Genomic DNA, 16174 nt, shown 5'->3' with positions numbered 1-16174 from the left:
GTGCAATAAAATACAAGACAAAGAATGGAGGGGCAACGTGGAAATTAGAAAAAGATTCCGAGTTTCAAATCCGGGGATAAGGTAACAGCAGGCTTGAGAGCTAGCTGGTTGGTTGCGTCCAGCGGAGATTTGAAGGGAAGACATTTCCCAGTCTGGGGGAAACGCCGCACCTGGATAGCATTAAAGCAAGGAGGGAGGAAAAGGACTACAAGGGACTCTTGTTTTTCCTGAACGCAACCAAAGGCGCTGTGTGACAGCTTCCCCAAACACCCGCGCTGGTGATGGACAGGGCTCTTGATTACAGAGCAGGGGCTTGTGACAAGCTGACCAGTCGCCAAGACCCCCGGGAGCCGAAACACCAGATACGGTGGGAGGTAAACAAGGCTTGGGCGCAGTGTGAACGCGAGGCCACGCCGGGGCCGGGAGCTGAGCGGGGGGACCGGTGACAGCCGGTGATGGAGCAGCGCTAAGTGAACACAGTTGTGGACGACTCGGGGCCAGCGCAGAAGGCAGCCTCCTTTCTCCTCCCCTTGGCCTCTCTGGGTGGCCAGCGATTTTATTACTGGCAGAGAGTGAGCCCCACAGCATTTTCGAATTTGGCACCACATCTAAAACCATTTGGGGGGCTGGGCGTCTTTTTCTTCTCTCTCCCCACCCCACACCACCATCACCACCCCCTGCAGCCCTCACCCTCCCCAAGAATGCTTTGGATTCGGTGAAAGTCTCCGCGTGCAGCTAGCAAACGACATTTCCCCTCGAATTTTGAAACCCATGTGCACTTGGGGAAAATGTAATCCTTATGTTTCTGATTCATTTACACTTAACTCATCAAAACGCTATTTTGTAAGAGCTATTTGATGTCCACGGAGTCTGCCGAGCCCCTTTTGTAAGCCGGGCTTCTTAGGAGCAGGAAGTCACGTTTTTGAAGAGAGGGAGAACTTGAACTTAAAAGATTGAGTTTGTTTTGAAATGAGGGCTCTCGGAGGGTCACGTGGACCCGGAGCTGGGCCAAATGCGTTCTCTCATTTCCTATAGCACCCCCCTCACCAGCTGCCATGACGTTACCAGCATCCGCCTGCTATGATTTCACTCCGAGCAGCCGACGGAGGCGCCTTCGTGATCAGAGAGAGCTGAGCTCAAAGCTATTGAATCCTCAGGTCTGGCCAAACCCCAGCCCTCTGCGTTGTGGGGAAAGGAGCACACGCGCTGGGAATCAGGAAGCCCCAGGTTCAAGTCCACACTCTGCCGTCGAAGGGCTGTGTGACTCTGAGGACATGGCCTCCCCTCTCTGGGCCCAGTGCTCTCATTTGTAGAGGGTCAGTACTTCAATGCTCCTCTTGAGTCCAAGAGTTTTTGAGTCTAATTCCTAGACAGTAGGAGGTGTGAGAACCCCAGAATTCTCTCTGCTGAAAACTTGGGGACAGAGCTTGGATACAAGTAGCTTTGCACAAGAAGGACACACAGACATGTAGACATCAGGCTTCGGCTATCCCATGCTCACTGTCTCACTGTGGGCTGGATACTTGAGGCCAGAGAGGAGGAAACTCATTGCCCCAAGTCATACAGAAAATTAATGGCAGAGTCCAGCTTTCCTGGTGTTTTTTGACTAACATCCTTGGATGGGAGATTTCAAATCATTCAGTTTATAGGATACTGAAGCTGGGGCAAAAACACTCTGCTTCCCACTCTGACAACAGGAATGTGAACGCTGGTGCTAAGATGGAAGTGGGGACTGGCATCGCTCTGCATGAGGCACAGCGAGGTGGTGTCTGGCTCGTATTAAAGCCCATGAGTGAATGATTAATCCTGGGTAGAAAACAAAGCGCATGCCTTGTAACGTTATAGGTATTAGTGCAACAGAAGATTAACCCCATGACCCCCCCAGGGGACCTTTGAGAACATTGGACAACATTTGAGAATCGATGGATGATGAAAACAGGTGGTCTCACAGGTCCTGTCTGCCCACCCTTGATACATACACACACTCACACATATACATGCATACGTGCACACACACACACGCACATGCACAAGCTCACCTCTATTGTTCCTGAATCTATACATAGAAATGTCATGGTTCAAAGCCAACGGTAGCTGCCTGCCTGCCACTGATTCATAGACTGGTAATGGGAAGACACTTCCATTTCTCCTCCTCCTCCTCTCATCCCGAACCAAACATCCCTCTGTCTTCCCATCACGTGACTCAGTGACCCCAGTACCACAGGCACTTCTAGGACGCAGTCCTTTGCCTCCTCCCTCTGACCACCATGGGGTCCATCCATCCATCAGCACTGCCTAGCCCCATCCAGGGCCCTCTGCTCCCGCCCTGACGGCCCTAGATCAGGGCCATCTTCCGCTTCAGTGTCGGGAACACCGCCTAACCTCCGTCACCATTTACGGTCAGGGTCTCTAACCTTACATCCACCCAGGTAGCCGCACACAGCCAGGGAGCGGTCTTAAAACCAAATCTAATCTGGATCCTCTCTTATCTGAAGACACCAAGTGGCTCCTCAGCATGCTCAGGATGAAGTCCAGGCCCTTTAGCCTGCCACTCCAGAACCATCGTTACAGACCTCCTCCTCTCAACCTCTCTGGCTTCTTTGCTCAAACTCTCCCCCTTCTCCAAATTTACCCCACAGTCAGCAGGAACAAACAGCGCCGCCCCCACCCCCACTTCCCCATCTAAGTGGCCTGGCCTTAGTGTGCGTGTGTGCTAAGCCGCTTCAGTCGTGCCCGACTCTGTGACCCCATGCACCGTAGCCCACCAGGCTCCTCTGTCCATGGAATTTTCCAGGCAAAACACCACCTTTTCTCGGAGGGTCTTGCTGACCTTTTAAGCTGAGTGAGGATCTCCTAGCCCTGTTGCTTCTCTTAATGTAACACTTTCCTCACTTTTGTTACCACTTAGGTGTCCCCTTCTAGTATTAATGAGATGAAGCTCCCAGAAGACTGGGATGGTTCCTCCTTTAATCTCCACTGCCCAGCATGGGGCAAGGACAGCACTAAATCAGTGCCTGCAGAGTGAATGGCAGGCTGCCTTACATCATTTGGCTTCATCCCTTGACTTGAGGAATAAGGACACTGAGGCCCAGAGAGGAGAAGGAGGCCGAGCTGTGAGGTTTTCTTTACTCCTTTTGCTCCTCTGGTGACTAATCCGGTTGAGATGTTTAGAGGAAGACATCCAGTATCCCAGGTATCATCTGTACCATCACAGATTTCTGACCACTTACTATCTGCAAAGCGTTTACTCACCCATTCATTCACACCTTTACTGACCTACGTTTACTGGCCATCTGCTTCGTGCCTGTCCTTGTACGAGAAGCTGAAGATAATGCAGCAAATGCAACCTAGTTCCCATCTCTGGTATCTCACTGTCAAGCCAAAATGTCATGGAATAGGAAAAAAAAAAATGCACCAATGCATTTTGAAACTGTCCCAAATGGAGAGCTTGGAGAACTTTAAGAGGGAGAGAGAGGAGGTCAGGGAGGAGTTCCGAGGGCCCAGTGCACCTGGAAGGGTTTCTTCATGGACGGCCAGTCTCTGAGCTCCCGTGGGACATGCAGCCTGCTCCCTTCTCTCTTCCTGAATTAGACATTCGGGGCAGGTAAGAGCTCCAGGAGGGTCTGAACAGAATGTCAGAGCTGGAAATGACTTTGAGAGTCATCTACCTAGGCCTTCATTTCATAGAAGTGGGGGGCAGGGGTGGACTCGGGCCCGCAACTGGGGAGTCATAGGCCAGGAATATAGCACGATCTCAGGAGATCAGCACTGCCAAGTCAGGTCTCCTGATTCCAGGGCCAGCCCTTCATGGGTTTTCTCTCTTCTTCTTTAGCTCAGCTACAGAGATTAAAGTGCAACTGTCTTTTCTGCCTCCAAATCCATCACTGAACTCTGGAGCTGACCGGGAAACAGTTTCATTGGTGTGTCTGTGTGTGTCTGTGCACTGAACTCTGGAGCTGACCGGGAAACAGTTTCATTCGTGTGTCTGTGCGTGTCTGTGTGTCTGTCTTTCACAAATACTCTCCGGCCAGGCCAAGAACAACCCTAATGAAAACCAAACAATAGGAAGAATCATGAACATTTCAGTCTTTATAGTCCCCCAGATTGCATCATGTTCTTGCAAGTCCATTAGCTCATTAGTTTTTCAGGGCACCCCTTGTGAGACTGTATGGATAGGAATCAGCGCCCCACCCCCCCTTTTTTTTCCCAGGGATCGGAGCTAAGGCTCAAAAGCATTGAAAGAATCTGGCCAGGGTTACGCAGCAAGGCCCTTGTGTGCTGGCCTGGGAATCAGATCTCCTGATTCTGAATTCAGCCTCTCCTAAGTCATGTCTGAGGTTCCTGCTTTAACAGACACAACATAAACCCATTAAGTTCTGTCCTGAGGATTCTCATCGGCTCTGAGCACAGACTGAATGGATTTTGTCCACTCCTCTTGCCAATGCCCAGTGTGAGATAAATTCCTCCATTCTTCCCACATCTGTAATTACTCTGACGGCTGTTATTTTCCTTCTCTTTCCTAGTCATTTGTTTTCTTAAAAAATCAGGACTGGGTGCTGTACCACTAAGTCCAGCCCGTCCTGCTGACCTACAGGGAGAATAGCAAATGCACAGAGAAGCAGGTGACATCAGGACACCCCGTGCAACCCAGCTTCACCAACTCATTGTTTTCCAAGGGAGCGCTTGATCCACCCCACCCTGTAATAAAACACTAAATTAAAATCTATTCCTCCATGTCAGGAAATAACATTTCCCTCATTCCAGATACTCAAACCAGAAACCTGGGAGTCATTGGACAGCTCCTTCTCAGAACCCTTGAGGCCAATACATCGCCAAGTCCTGTTGGTTCTACATTGTAAGCATTCCTCCAATTCATCCGCTTCTCCTGCGAATAATCATCTCTGGCTTGCACTTTAGCAATAGTCTCTAAATGGATTTTCTCACCCTTCCTCAACCCTTTCTTCACGAAGTACCAAAAGCAATTTTATAAAAATACAGATCTGATGGGTTTAGCCCTCCACTTCCCAATGAACAAATCCAAACTCCATAACATAACCTCCCTTCACCATCCTGCCTTTGCTTGCATCTCCAGTCTTGTCTTCTGTATATCCCCCCCTTAGTTTAAGAGGGAATTATGCTCTATTATAACCTCTCATAATAATAATCTTCAGTCTGTAATTATATTTTTATTTGGGCTATTATTCAGACCAGCCTTCCTATCCAATTATAAGATTCAGAATTATAGTGCCAGCGTGGAGATTAACATGCAGAAGACACTTCATATTAAAAGGCTGACTAAATGAATGAATATGCTTATCAACGGAGGCTTGAGTTCAACACTTAATTTCGATTGAGTCTTACTATCTGTTGTAGAGACACTACAATGACGACCTGATTTAAAAGTCAAGTAATGCATCAGACTGATCCATAGATGAGTGATCTCAATGGTGTTAGCACCAAACGGGGGCTCTTCACGCTTTCAAAATCACGAGGGAACTTACAGACAGACAGCACTTCTATGGCTGCTGCTGATCCTGGAGATCTGGTGATTTTGCTAAACGCTTTTGCTTACCCTAATGTTCCCAGAGCCCGTATTTCATGCTGAGAGGTACTTGGCCTAAGACGGATGAGAGGGAGTTGTAGGTGGGTAATGCCCAGCTTCCAGAAATAGAGGAAGATTGTGCTGACTATGTACACTGCTAGCCTGAGCTAGGAACAGAGGCATTTGTTCTGGGTTTGTAGAAATAGCTACCAATCCTGATGCTCTCCTCTGTCCCAGTGGACAGAACATCAGAATGCAGGCAAGGCATGCATTTCAGCAACAGCTTCTTGGAAACCATGCTGGTCTGACCATGACCACACTTTGTCAAGCCTCCTTTTTCTCATCTGCTTAAATGTTCAAAAATTAGATGGAAAAGAAGTTATCTTGTGTGTGTTTATTCTCTCGCTTCTTGGAAACAAGAAAAACTAGTTTTAACAGCTACTTTCTCCATTCATCAAGATATCACCTTATCCTTTTTCTGTCATAACAATGATTACGCTCTATAGTTTGCCAGGCACGTCTGTTAGGGTCAGGCAAGGAGATGTAAAACTTGACTCTAGCATCTATTAACTGGAAGGCCTTAAATGAATAACTGAATGACTTTATTGTTTTGAGTCTGACCTTACACATCTAAAAATAAACCATACTGATAGCTATATCTCATTGGTGGGCTTATAAAAAATACTAAGCATATATGAAGTATTTCCTGGGGGTTTCCTTGGTGGCTCAGATGGTAAAGAGCCTGCCTGCAATGTGGGAGACCCAGGTTCGATTCCTAGGTCAGAAAGAGCCCCTGGAGAAGGAAATGGCAACCCGCTCCAGTATTCTTGCCTGGAAAATCCCATGGACAGAGGAGTTTGGTGGCTACAATTCATGGGTCACAAAGAGTTGGACATGACTGAGCATATATGAAGTATATTCTACATGGTAATTACTAGGAGTCGTGAAGCTAGTACTACCGGTAACAGACGATACCTGCATATGTAATGGTGGTTAACAGAGAGACTAAATTTAGACTCCGCTGAGGTCAGAACCTGGGTTGATTTTTATTAAAGGTGGCATGGTTCCCATCCAAGGGGCATTTGAGAAAGATACCAATGAATATATGATTTCTAAGAGTAACTCCTTCCTAAACGCTAGTTCATCCTTGACTACCCGTTTTACCCTAGATTCCAAGAACACTGATGGATATGCAGGTGGGCTGACATTAAAATCCCAATTTAGCAGCTCGGAAAACCGACATATGATAAGATTAACAATCAGATAGCACTTAAACATGTCAACGGACAAGTCACAGAAGAGGAGATGCAAAGCCAGTCAATATTTGACAAGATGCTCAATCATAGCAACACCAATGAAAAGTCATGTTTTACCCATCCAATGGGCAAAGACAAAGCACTTCCATTTGTTGAGTAGTCGTGACCATGAGTACAGTTAAATAACCTGTGGCACATTCCTACTGTGGAATATTATTTAGCAGTTAAAAGGAATAAAGTAGATTTAAGGATCAAAGTGGATAGACAGGCCAGATGACTACATCCCCTCCTCCAAACTCTACATGAGATCTGAGATTGAGCGTGCTCTTGGGCCAGGAAGCACATTCGATCTGTCCATTCATCCGCTCAGTCCTTCATTTGTTTATGTATGTATCAACTTTTGATGAGCATCTGTTTTCCAACCATCCATCCTACGGCAAACTTCTTCAATAATCAACTCTTAGCTCTTTTAGGTCTCAACTTAGACAGATACAACTTCTTCCAAGTGAAAGAGAAGTGAAGTCGCTCAGTTATGTCCAACTCTTTGTGATCCCATGGACTGTAGCCTACCAGGCTTCTCTGTCCATGGGATTTTCCAGGCAAGAGTACTGGAGTGGGGTGCCATTTCCTTCTCCAGGGGATCTTCCTGACCCAGGGATCGAACCCGGGTCTCCCGCATTGCAGGGAGACGCTTTACCCTCTGAGCCACCAGGGAAGCCCGCAAGAAACCTTCTTCCAAGAAACCTTCCTAAATCATCTCAAGCTGGGTTAGAGACCCTTCTTGCATTTTATATCACCTTCTTATGCTCCTCACCCCACACACTTTTCATGCTGCAGCATAATCACCTGATTTTTTTTCCTGTTTCCCCTTTTAAACTGTGTGCTCATAAGGCCAGGCATCAGGGCTCTCTAGTTCAAGTGTAGAGGATAGCACAGAGCAAGACACCTAGTAAATATCTGTGAATATAGGAGTCATTACCAAACACGATTGAATTACTGATTTTCACCATTTGGTTGATGAATGAAAGAAAAAAAAGGAACAATTATAAGAACAAAGAACACATGACTAAGTGATGTACAGAAAGAGCCAGGAAAAGAAATGGCCCTAAGAAAAACCATGAAGTGGTGACTCAGCTGAGAGCCACAGAAACAGCATGAAAGAGCCACCTGTTTCAAGTGGCCCTGGTTTGGCCTAACATTTCCCAATCCTTGACGTTTAATATGGCATCACATGTCAATCTTATGGCTAAGATCTGGAGGCAAGAAACTCGTCTCTGAGAGGTCTCACTTTGCGCTACTGCTGACTCATTCTTCACTCACTTACCCAACAAGCATTCATGGAACCCTGACTCTGTTACAAATAAGCATGTTAAATTTTGCACTTAAGAATCTGAACCAGGTAAGAGGAATAAACATACACAGCTAAAGATAAGATACGTCCGACAGTGATCAAAGACCAAGGATCACGTTACAAGACGTTTCTGTTCCAAACAGGGTAGAGTCTCAATGATGACAGGTCACCCAGCCTTTACTATAAGTCACGATGAGACCCTTCTGATCTCTGTTCAAATATCACCTTATCACAGAGGACTTGCCTGACAACCTATCTAAAAATCACTATATTCTAACCAACTGGGGTACTCTGTAATGCTCCCTGGTTTGTCTCTTCCAACTACATCACAGGGATCAAGTAAAAGTAAGGGTCCTCTCTGCCCTATTCACTACTGCATTGCTAGTGCCTTGAAGGTGCCTGGGTTCATGATGGGAATCAACAAATATACTCCCAGAAAATGAACTAATGAGTGAGCTATAAAGTTTCTGAGCTTATCGATGGGGTTTCTGAATATGTGGAATCCAGAGAAAGAGACTTAGGGTTTGATTTGTGAAATGTGGACTCATATTCACAACAATTTCCACCGAGATCACATGGAATATATCCTTCCTTTGCTGTGCCATGCTGTCCTTAGTCGTTCTGTTGTGTCCAGCTCTTTGCGATCCTATGGACTGTAGCCCACCAGGCTCCTCTGTCCATGGGGATTCTCCAGGCAAGAATACTGGAGTGGGTTGCCATGCCCTCCTCCAGGGGATCTTCCCAACCCAGGGATTGAAACCAGGTCTCCTGCGTTGCAGGCAGATACTTTACCGTCTAAGCCACCAGGGACGCCCATGAATACTGGAGTGGGTAGCCTATTCCTTTTCCAGGGGATCTTCCCTACCCAAAATCAAACCAGGGTCTCCTGCATTGCAGGTGGATTCTTTACCAGCTGAGTTACCAGGAAAGTTCATACTTCCCTTATTATTATTCATTTACTCCAAGACTTATATTGAGAATACCAAGGATGTGAGGTGAAATAGAGATTGTGTTGGCACCTTAATAGGTCTGAATATGAAAGAATTGATAGATTAATTAATTTGGACAGACAAATAAGCTGGTGGGGAGAAACAACTTTTGAGAATATTTCTAGCTCTAAATCAATGATTCTAAGAACAGAGAGGTACAACCAAAGTAGGCAACAGACAAATTTGTTCAACTAGAGAATGAATAATTAATAGCACTAGCATTGAAGTTGATGGAACTCCGTGCAAACCCCAGCAATGGTTACACTGTTTGATAGCTGTGTAGACTTTGAGTTTTAGGCTCTGATCTGTAATTTGGGGTATAGGACCACCTACTTTGTGGAGTTGTGCAGATTAAGTCAAATAAGATCGCCTAAGCAAAGACCTTAGTATATGTGTTTGACATATAGTAGCTACTTAGTAAATTGCCACTTCTCCATTTCTCTTCAACTGCTAAACCCCTTCCCATTCTTTATTCAAGAATTATTCAAAAATATTTACTGAATGCCAACTTTGTGCCTGGAATTGTTCTAGGCACGTGGACCACACCAGTGGATAAAGAGGCAAAAATCCAGTCCTCAAGGAGTTTATATTCCTCAGTTACAGCTCAGTTCTTCCAAGTTTGGGTTAGAAACCACTGAATTGACAATGGATGGATGAACAGATAAACTGATGAATAATGAACGTGAGCTGCTATCTGCTGTTCCTGGTTTGCTTTATATCTCACTTTCTCCAAGCCAAAAAGGTTTAGTTTTATCCAGAGTCTTTATTTATTAGAGACAACTGGAGATTCAATACAGACCCAAGGAGCATGGTGCCCAGTGCAGAAGGCTTGGCAGTCAAGTTAGAAACAGAAGTATCCTCACTCCTTCCCAGCCAGACACAAGAAGACCTGGCCATGTATTTCGTGTTGCTCGACTCCAAGAGCAGGTCTCAGGAACGGTCTGTGGGCTGGTAGCCTGTGAATTGTAATCCTGTCTTCTGCTTTCTGTATCTTGAACTTCAGCCAGCTTAGATGTAGGTCTGAGCTCTAAAATTCTGCCTCTGAGTTACTACAGCAGGTGGAGTATTGTGGTTGAGAAGGTGAGATTTGGAATTAGACCTGGGTTTTAAACTTGACTCTGACATTACCAGGCTTCCCTGGTGGTTCATTGGTAACAAATCTGCCTGCTAATGCAGGAGACACGAGTTCTGATCCCTGATTGGGAAGATCCCCCGGAGGAGGAAATGGCAACCCACTCCAGTATTCCTGCCTGGGAAATCCCATGGCCAGAGGAGCCTGCTGGGCTATAGCAAAAGAGTCGGACACTACTGAGCGACTAAACAAACACAACTACTCCCATTACCAGCTGTATTAGGTTGGATAATTCAGTCTTCTGAGCTTTGGCCTTTTTCTCTGAGCTTTACCTGCCTCATAAATACGTGAAAGGCACTTAAAGCAGAGTCAACATTCAGTAAGTGGTTATTAGATTATTATCGTTACCATTATCCACAAACTACACCTTTCACTGGGACATGCAGAACCAGTGAGGTCCATGCTGGGTACTGAGTCAGAGATAAACAGTCTCTGCCGAGTCCCTTTTACTATTAAAAAACAACCAACCAAAGAGAACGAATCACCTAAGAACAACTCCTATCCACAGAGAAAAGCTTTATATGTTGTCCCCTCACTTTACAGGCAGGAAAAAAATAAACAAAGGTGAAGCAACGTGCCTTCACGTCACATAGGGAGTTAGGAGCGGAGTCAGCACGGGTCCCCTTTTCCTCTGTCAGTCTCAGACCTCACTTAATGGAGAGCTTCCACTTACGGGAGACAGTCTGCAGTTCTGCCTCGCGCTGGCCAAGAGCAATCAGTCTACGAGCAGCGCCCATCGGGTAAGCACAGAAGCCTCTCCCTTCATCAATGTCATACCTTGGGAAACTATCTGCAGTATAGATAACAGAAAGAATAAATATTTTTGTTGAGAGAAAAAAATGAAGACAAAGGTCAAAGGGAATCATGTAATGGGTTGAGTCAGGGAAGAAAAAGAAAGCATTTTTTCTCTCCCTCCTCTTTTTCTCCAAAACAGTCTTTATATAGAACTTGTCTAAGAGCCAATTTATTTGATATGGAAAAAATGTGAAAGCAGTGAAACACACACACACACACACACACACACACACAAAGAGGTATTTGTGTTGGAGTTTAGAACTCGAATTACCAAGAGATAAAGGAGTTGAAATAGTAGGTTGACTTGGAACGATATTTTATTTTTTCAGAGTCTCAGAGAACTTTCAAGTCAGGAAACGGAACCCGGCCCAGCCCAGGTCTCCAATAAATTCCTTGGGACTCGAGAAAGACAAAGAGGAAAAGGTCAATGAAGGACTCAGTCTAGCCCTTGTGCCTGCAACATAGTCGGGGCCAAAGACACGTTTGTTGAGGATGAAGGGGCAAATGGTACACAGTCTGGACCTGAAGAGTGGTGATTTGGGAGCAAATCGGCCTAGGACTTGGCATTTTTACCAAGCGGTTAAGGTCTTCAGTAATACAGTGTGAGTGTCTAAGGAAAGAGGACCGAGTCATCTCTGAAATCTACGGCTCCCAGCACAGACTATGGCACCTCGAATGTTCTCAGTACATACTTGTAAATTGAATGAGCAGTCAGTCGTGTGAGTAAAGAGAACTGGGAGCTTCCTGGGGCTTAGAGATCAGTGAGAATAATAACTAGTAAACTTCAAACAGCATCAGAATCATCTGGAGATGTCCTGTATGCAAAGTTTCTTAGTCAGCAGTCTGGGCTGGGGCCTAAGAACCTGCCCTTTCTAAATTCTCAGATCCTGTTGATGCTGCTGGTCTGGGCCACACTTCAAGAGCCTGCTTTGGTGCAGAGGTTCTTAAACTTGGCTGCAAGTTAGAATCAACCAGTGAGATGTTAAAGGCCTAAGGGTTATGCCTCATTTTCCTACTAAATAAATATCTGGGGCAGGACCAGGAGGAAGGAGGAGATGGGGATGTAAATGAGCTGGAGATGATTTTCAAATCCTTAAGTTTTGTAATGTGCAACTCAGTCTGAGAATCCCTCATCTAGTACAACCTCCTCCTCATGGATGTAAGGCCTCTGAGGTCCAGAAAGAGTAAGTGACTAGTCTAAGAACATACAGCAAGTTAGTGGCTTAGCTGAGAAGAGAACTTCCGGTGTTTTTACTTCTTTAGTGCAATCTACCATCCTGTACTTATCAACCCATGCTAGCTCTTACAGGCTCACAACTCCAGGCTAAAAAAAAAAAAAAAAAAATAGCTGTGTCTAAGTTGAGGTTTTAAGACATCTATTATTTCTTCTCTTCCTTGTTTTATACAGAAATGTTAAGTGGATGCATATTTATAGAATGTTACCATTCTAGACAAGTGAGGAGATGGAAGAGATGGGGTTATGGAGGATTCTCAAGGCAAGACGGTCTTTTAAGTACATCCTCAAACACAAACCAAGGGCTCCCTCTCAGTTCTTAAACAGATGTTCTTCATCTCTGAGTCAATGAACGGGCAAGGGTTTGCTTGCAATGTGCACGTTAATTGCCGGCCTTGTAAAAGGAAGTGCTGGTAAAGTGTCTGAAAGTGGTTCTGTCTCTTAAAGAGATTAAAAGTTTCCTCCAGAACTTGGTTTCTATTAATAACTGGCTTAGCACATATTTTCAAACAGACAGAGCAGAGATTGTGTCTTATATCATCTTAGAACCAAAGAAAGTGCAACAAAAGGCCCATAGTTACCATCGACTTCAACATTTTCATCAGTCAGAGAGTAAATCAAAACTCAAAGTGATTGACTGATTTATCTAGCATGAGTAAGTGGAACAGCTGGGGCTAGACACAAGGTGTCTGACTCCTGAGCTATTGTTCTTTTCAGTTCTCAAAATGTTCCCTATCTATGTCACTTGTACATAGAAGAGGTGAGGTTCAACAGATGTGACTTCATAGACTCTTCATAGACTTCATATCCACACTAGGTGAGGCTAAGGCTCCCTCATTTGTTAAATTAAAGCAGAACTTGGAATCACATCTTTAATTAAACAGTGGTTAAGTGCACTGGCTTTGGAGCCAGGATGAATTCCAATCCTGATCTCACCACTTCCTAAGTATGTGATCTTGGACAAGTGACTTCACATCTCTAAGCTACAGTTTCCTTCTGTAAAATGAGGAGACTAAGGCTGTGGTTGTGGAGAGGATGAAATAAGTCAGAGATGCAAAGACAGTAACCCATGGCTTGGCAGAGAGGAAAAGCACTCATGGCTTCATAATAAGGTGGTGCCTGTCATGAAACATAAATCCTTAGGATATTTAAGGAAGAAGTGATAGAGAGATGACTTGAGAAAGGAATATTAAGAACAAACATTATCTCACATCCAAGCAACGAGTACCCAAAAAGAATCATGGAGACCTAGAGCTGCGAGGGCGCCGAAGAACCAAATGGGTATGAACCTCTCTTCTACATTGGAAAACAAAGACAGTTACTGGTTATGCTCACCTGCCATCATTATCCCACTCCAGTGCTCTTGCCTGGAAAATCCCATGGATGGAGAAGCCTGGTGGGCTTGCAGTCCATGGGGTCGCTAAGAGTCGGACATGACTGAGCAACTTCACTTTCACTTTTCACTTTCATGCATTGGAGAAGGAAATGGCAACCCACTCCAGTGTTCTTGCCTGGAGAATCCCAGGGACAGGGGAGCCTGGTGGGCTGCTGTCTATGGGGTCACACAGAGTCGGACACAACTGACATGACTTAGCAGCAGCAGCAGCCATCATTATTTTTAAGCAAACATTTGAGAACATGCCCAGTTCCCAGCCAACCTGCTGTAACTTCACCCTTTCCTCAAAAGGCAACCACAGTGCAAGAATACACTTCCATGTAATCCAAAAAGGAGATCATTAGCAAACTCCAGTTCTTGTATTTTCATTACTAATAAATGACTTTCTTGCTAATCTCATCCAGCCTCCTTCATTTCACTGTTGGGAAAAGTAAGCTACAGAGAGGTCAGAGAGGCTTAGAGTCCCAGGTTAGACCTGCCACCAGCATTCAGGACTCATGGTTCTTGGTCTGCTGTTCTTCCCACCATATCAACTCACCCAACGCCAGGTGACAAATCCCCAGAGGTGAGTCTGTGATCACCCTCCTTCCAGTGCAGGACACTCTGACCCTCCTCACATCCCTCTGCAACCCCCCGCCCCCTACCTGATCATCTCCCTGTCCAGAGAGCACACTTACGTGTCTGTGAACCTTCTACTGAAGTGCAGGGTGGAGGCCACGTCCACCTGGAGAGGAGGATCCCGGACCACCTTGTACTGCAGCGGCTTACACTCCAGGCAGAGTGGGCTGTCTGCCACGGAGGTCAGCATGGCCGCATCAATCTCCAGGTGCTCATCCAACGTGTAGATCTGGACGCCATACACCTCCTCTCCCACATCCTGGAGCTTGATGGTCAGTGGGACATCACAGAAGACGTTCTGAGGCCCCAGGGAGATGTTATTCCCACTGACACCCAAGAGTTTGATGTCATTGACAGCCCCACTAGAGTCCCAGTCAGTGGAGACAAAGGTCACCCAGACGGTCAAAGACTCGGGAACCAAGGGGTAGCGGAATCTCAGGTCAAGGTGGCAGCCCTGGGGCTCAGGGCAGGCTGGAGGGACCGTGTGTGGGTTGACGGCTGAATTGGGGCTCCAGGTGCGGACGCTGGACTTACAGGGCTGCTCAACATCTGGATGACCTGTGGACAAGAGATGAGGATATGAGCTCTGAAAGTCCTCAGAGTTTCCTGCAGCCCTCAGGAGATACTGGCCAGACTAGGACACAGAGGGAAGGTAAAAAGACAGGGAAGATTCTCAGTGTCTTGGTGAATCTGCTGTGCTCACAGCACTTCTGCTCACTCCTACCCCAGTGACGTGGATCTGAACGAACTGAATCACGAGACGTTTGGTCAAAATTACCTTCAAATAAGTTGCTTACAATGGAGTTGCTGCCCAAACTATCCTTCCTCGTCTCTCACTTGATGGAAAGAAAGAAGGGATGCATGCTAAACACCCACTATGTCCTCTGAACCAGTTTAATTCTTGCAAGGACTCATTTCTGAGGTGAGGCCACCAAGGCTTAGAGATGTGGCGTGAACTAACCAGAGTCTCACAGCTTGATGTGTAAAAGTCAGCACTAGAGCCTAGCTCCGTCTCATCCTGAAGTTCTCGTTCTCGAGACTGAACGTGAGAGCCACTAAATAAACTAGACTCCCTCTGGTACAACCTGCTTGTAAGGACAGAAGGGCCAGAAACCTCCAGCGAAGAGGAGGTGAGTTATGATAGCTTCCGCCTCTTGGGCTGAGTTTCCGTGGAGGAAACTGTCTAGAACCCTGAATGACAGAGCTGGAACGCAGCCCTGGAGCCATCTTATCTCTTGCCTCCCCTCTTCCACATGAGGTCATTCCATGCCACGGAGCTTCTCTGAGCCCTGTCCAGCTGGACTCAGGGAGGGGAGGGCTGCTTGGGAGGGGGGAGAAGGAAGGAGAGAGTCTTCCAGTCTTTCCCCAGGGAGACGATGCCTCATCCCCACTGATCTCAGCCTGAGCAGTGACTTCTGAATTTTTCTCGGCTGAGATCATTAGTCCTAGACCCTCAGAGAACTCTCCTTTGCACTGCTGAGAAAAGTAATCAGGACTCAGTGCAATGACTGGCTTTGATTTATGTAAGGGTGTCTAGCAAGAGATACACATCAGCTGGTGAGGGGAGGATGGGAGATCTCAGGTTGTCCTGTGAGCCACATTCTTTTTTTCCCCCTTTAAATCAGTGGTTGATAGGGGTGGAGGGGCTGGATATTTCAAAAGCAAAAGGGGGGAAAAGAAAACATCAATCTTAGCCTGAAAAGGCTTTATGATAATGTTACAGATAATAGGAATCACCACAATATGAAAACTAGAAACTGATTTTGGGTGGAAAAGCCATTCCAGTGAAAGCTGTTAAGTATCTCCAATCCCCTTGCCTCTGCCCAGCCAAGGGAGTAAGAGATGATGCCCAGGGGAGATG

At 46.1% G+C, this 16174-nt stretch overlaps 1 protein-coding gene across 1 annotated transcript in view; it reads right to left on the bottom strand.

Annotated features, from left to right (window-relative positions):
• The window catches only part of PAPPA (pappalysin 1), a 268043-nt gene that overhangs the window by 165882 nt on the left and 85987 nt on the right, over window positions 1–16174 (bottom strand). Inside the window, exon 7 of the mRNA XM_061426652.1 lies at window positions 14373–14871. Within this exon, the coding sequence (XP_061282636.1) occupies window positions 14373–14871 (499 nt within the window). The remainder of the gene's footprint in view (window positions 1–14372; window positions 14872–16174) is intronic.

This window comes from Bos javanicus, chromosome 8, assembly GCF_032452875.1.
Source record: "Bos javanicus breed banteng chromosome 8, ARS-OSU_banteng_1.0, whole genome shotgun sequence".
NCBI classification, from domain to species: Eukaryota; Metazoa; Chordata; class Mammalia; order Artiodactyla; family Bovidae; genus Bos; species Bos javanicus.
This window is presented reverse-complemented; position numbering and strand designations above follow the sequence as displayed.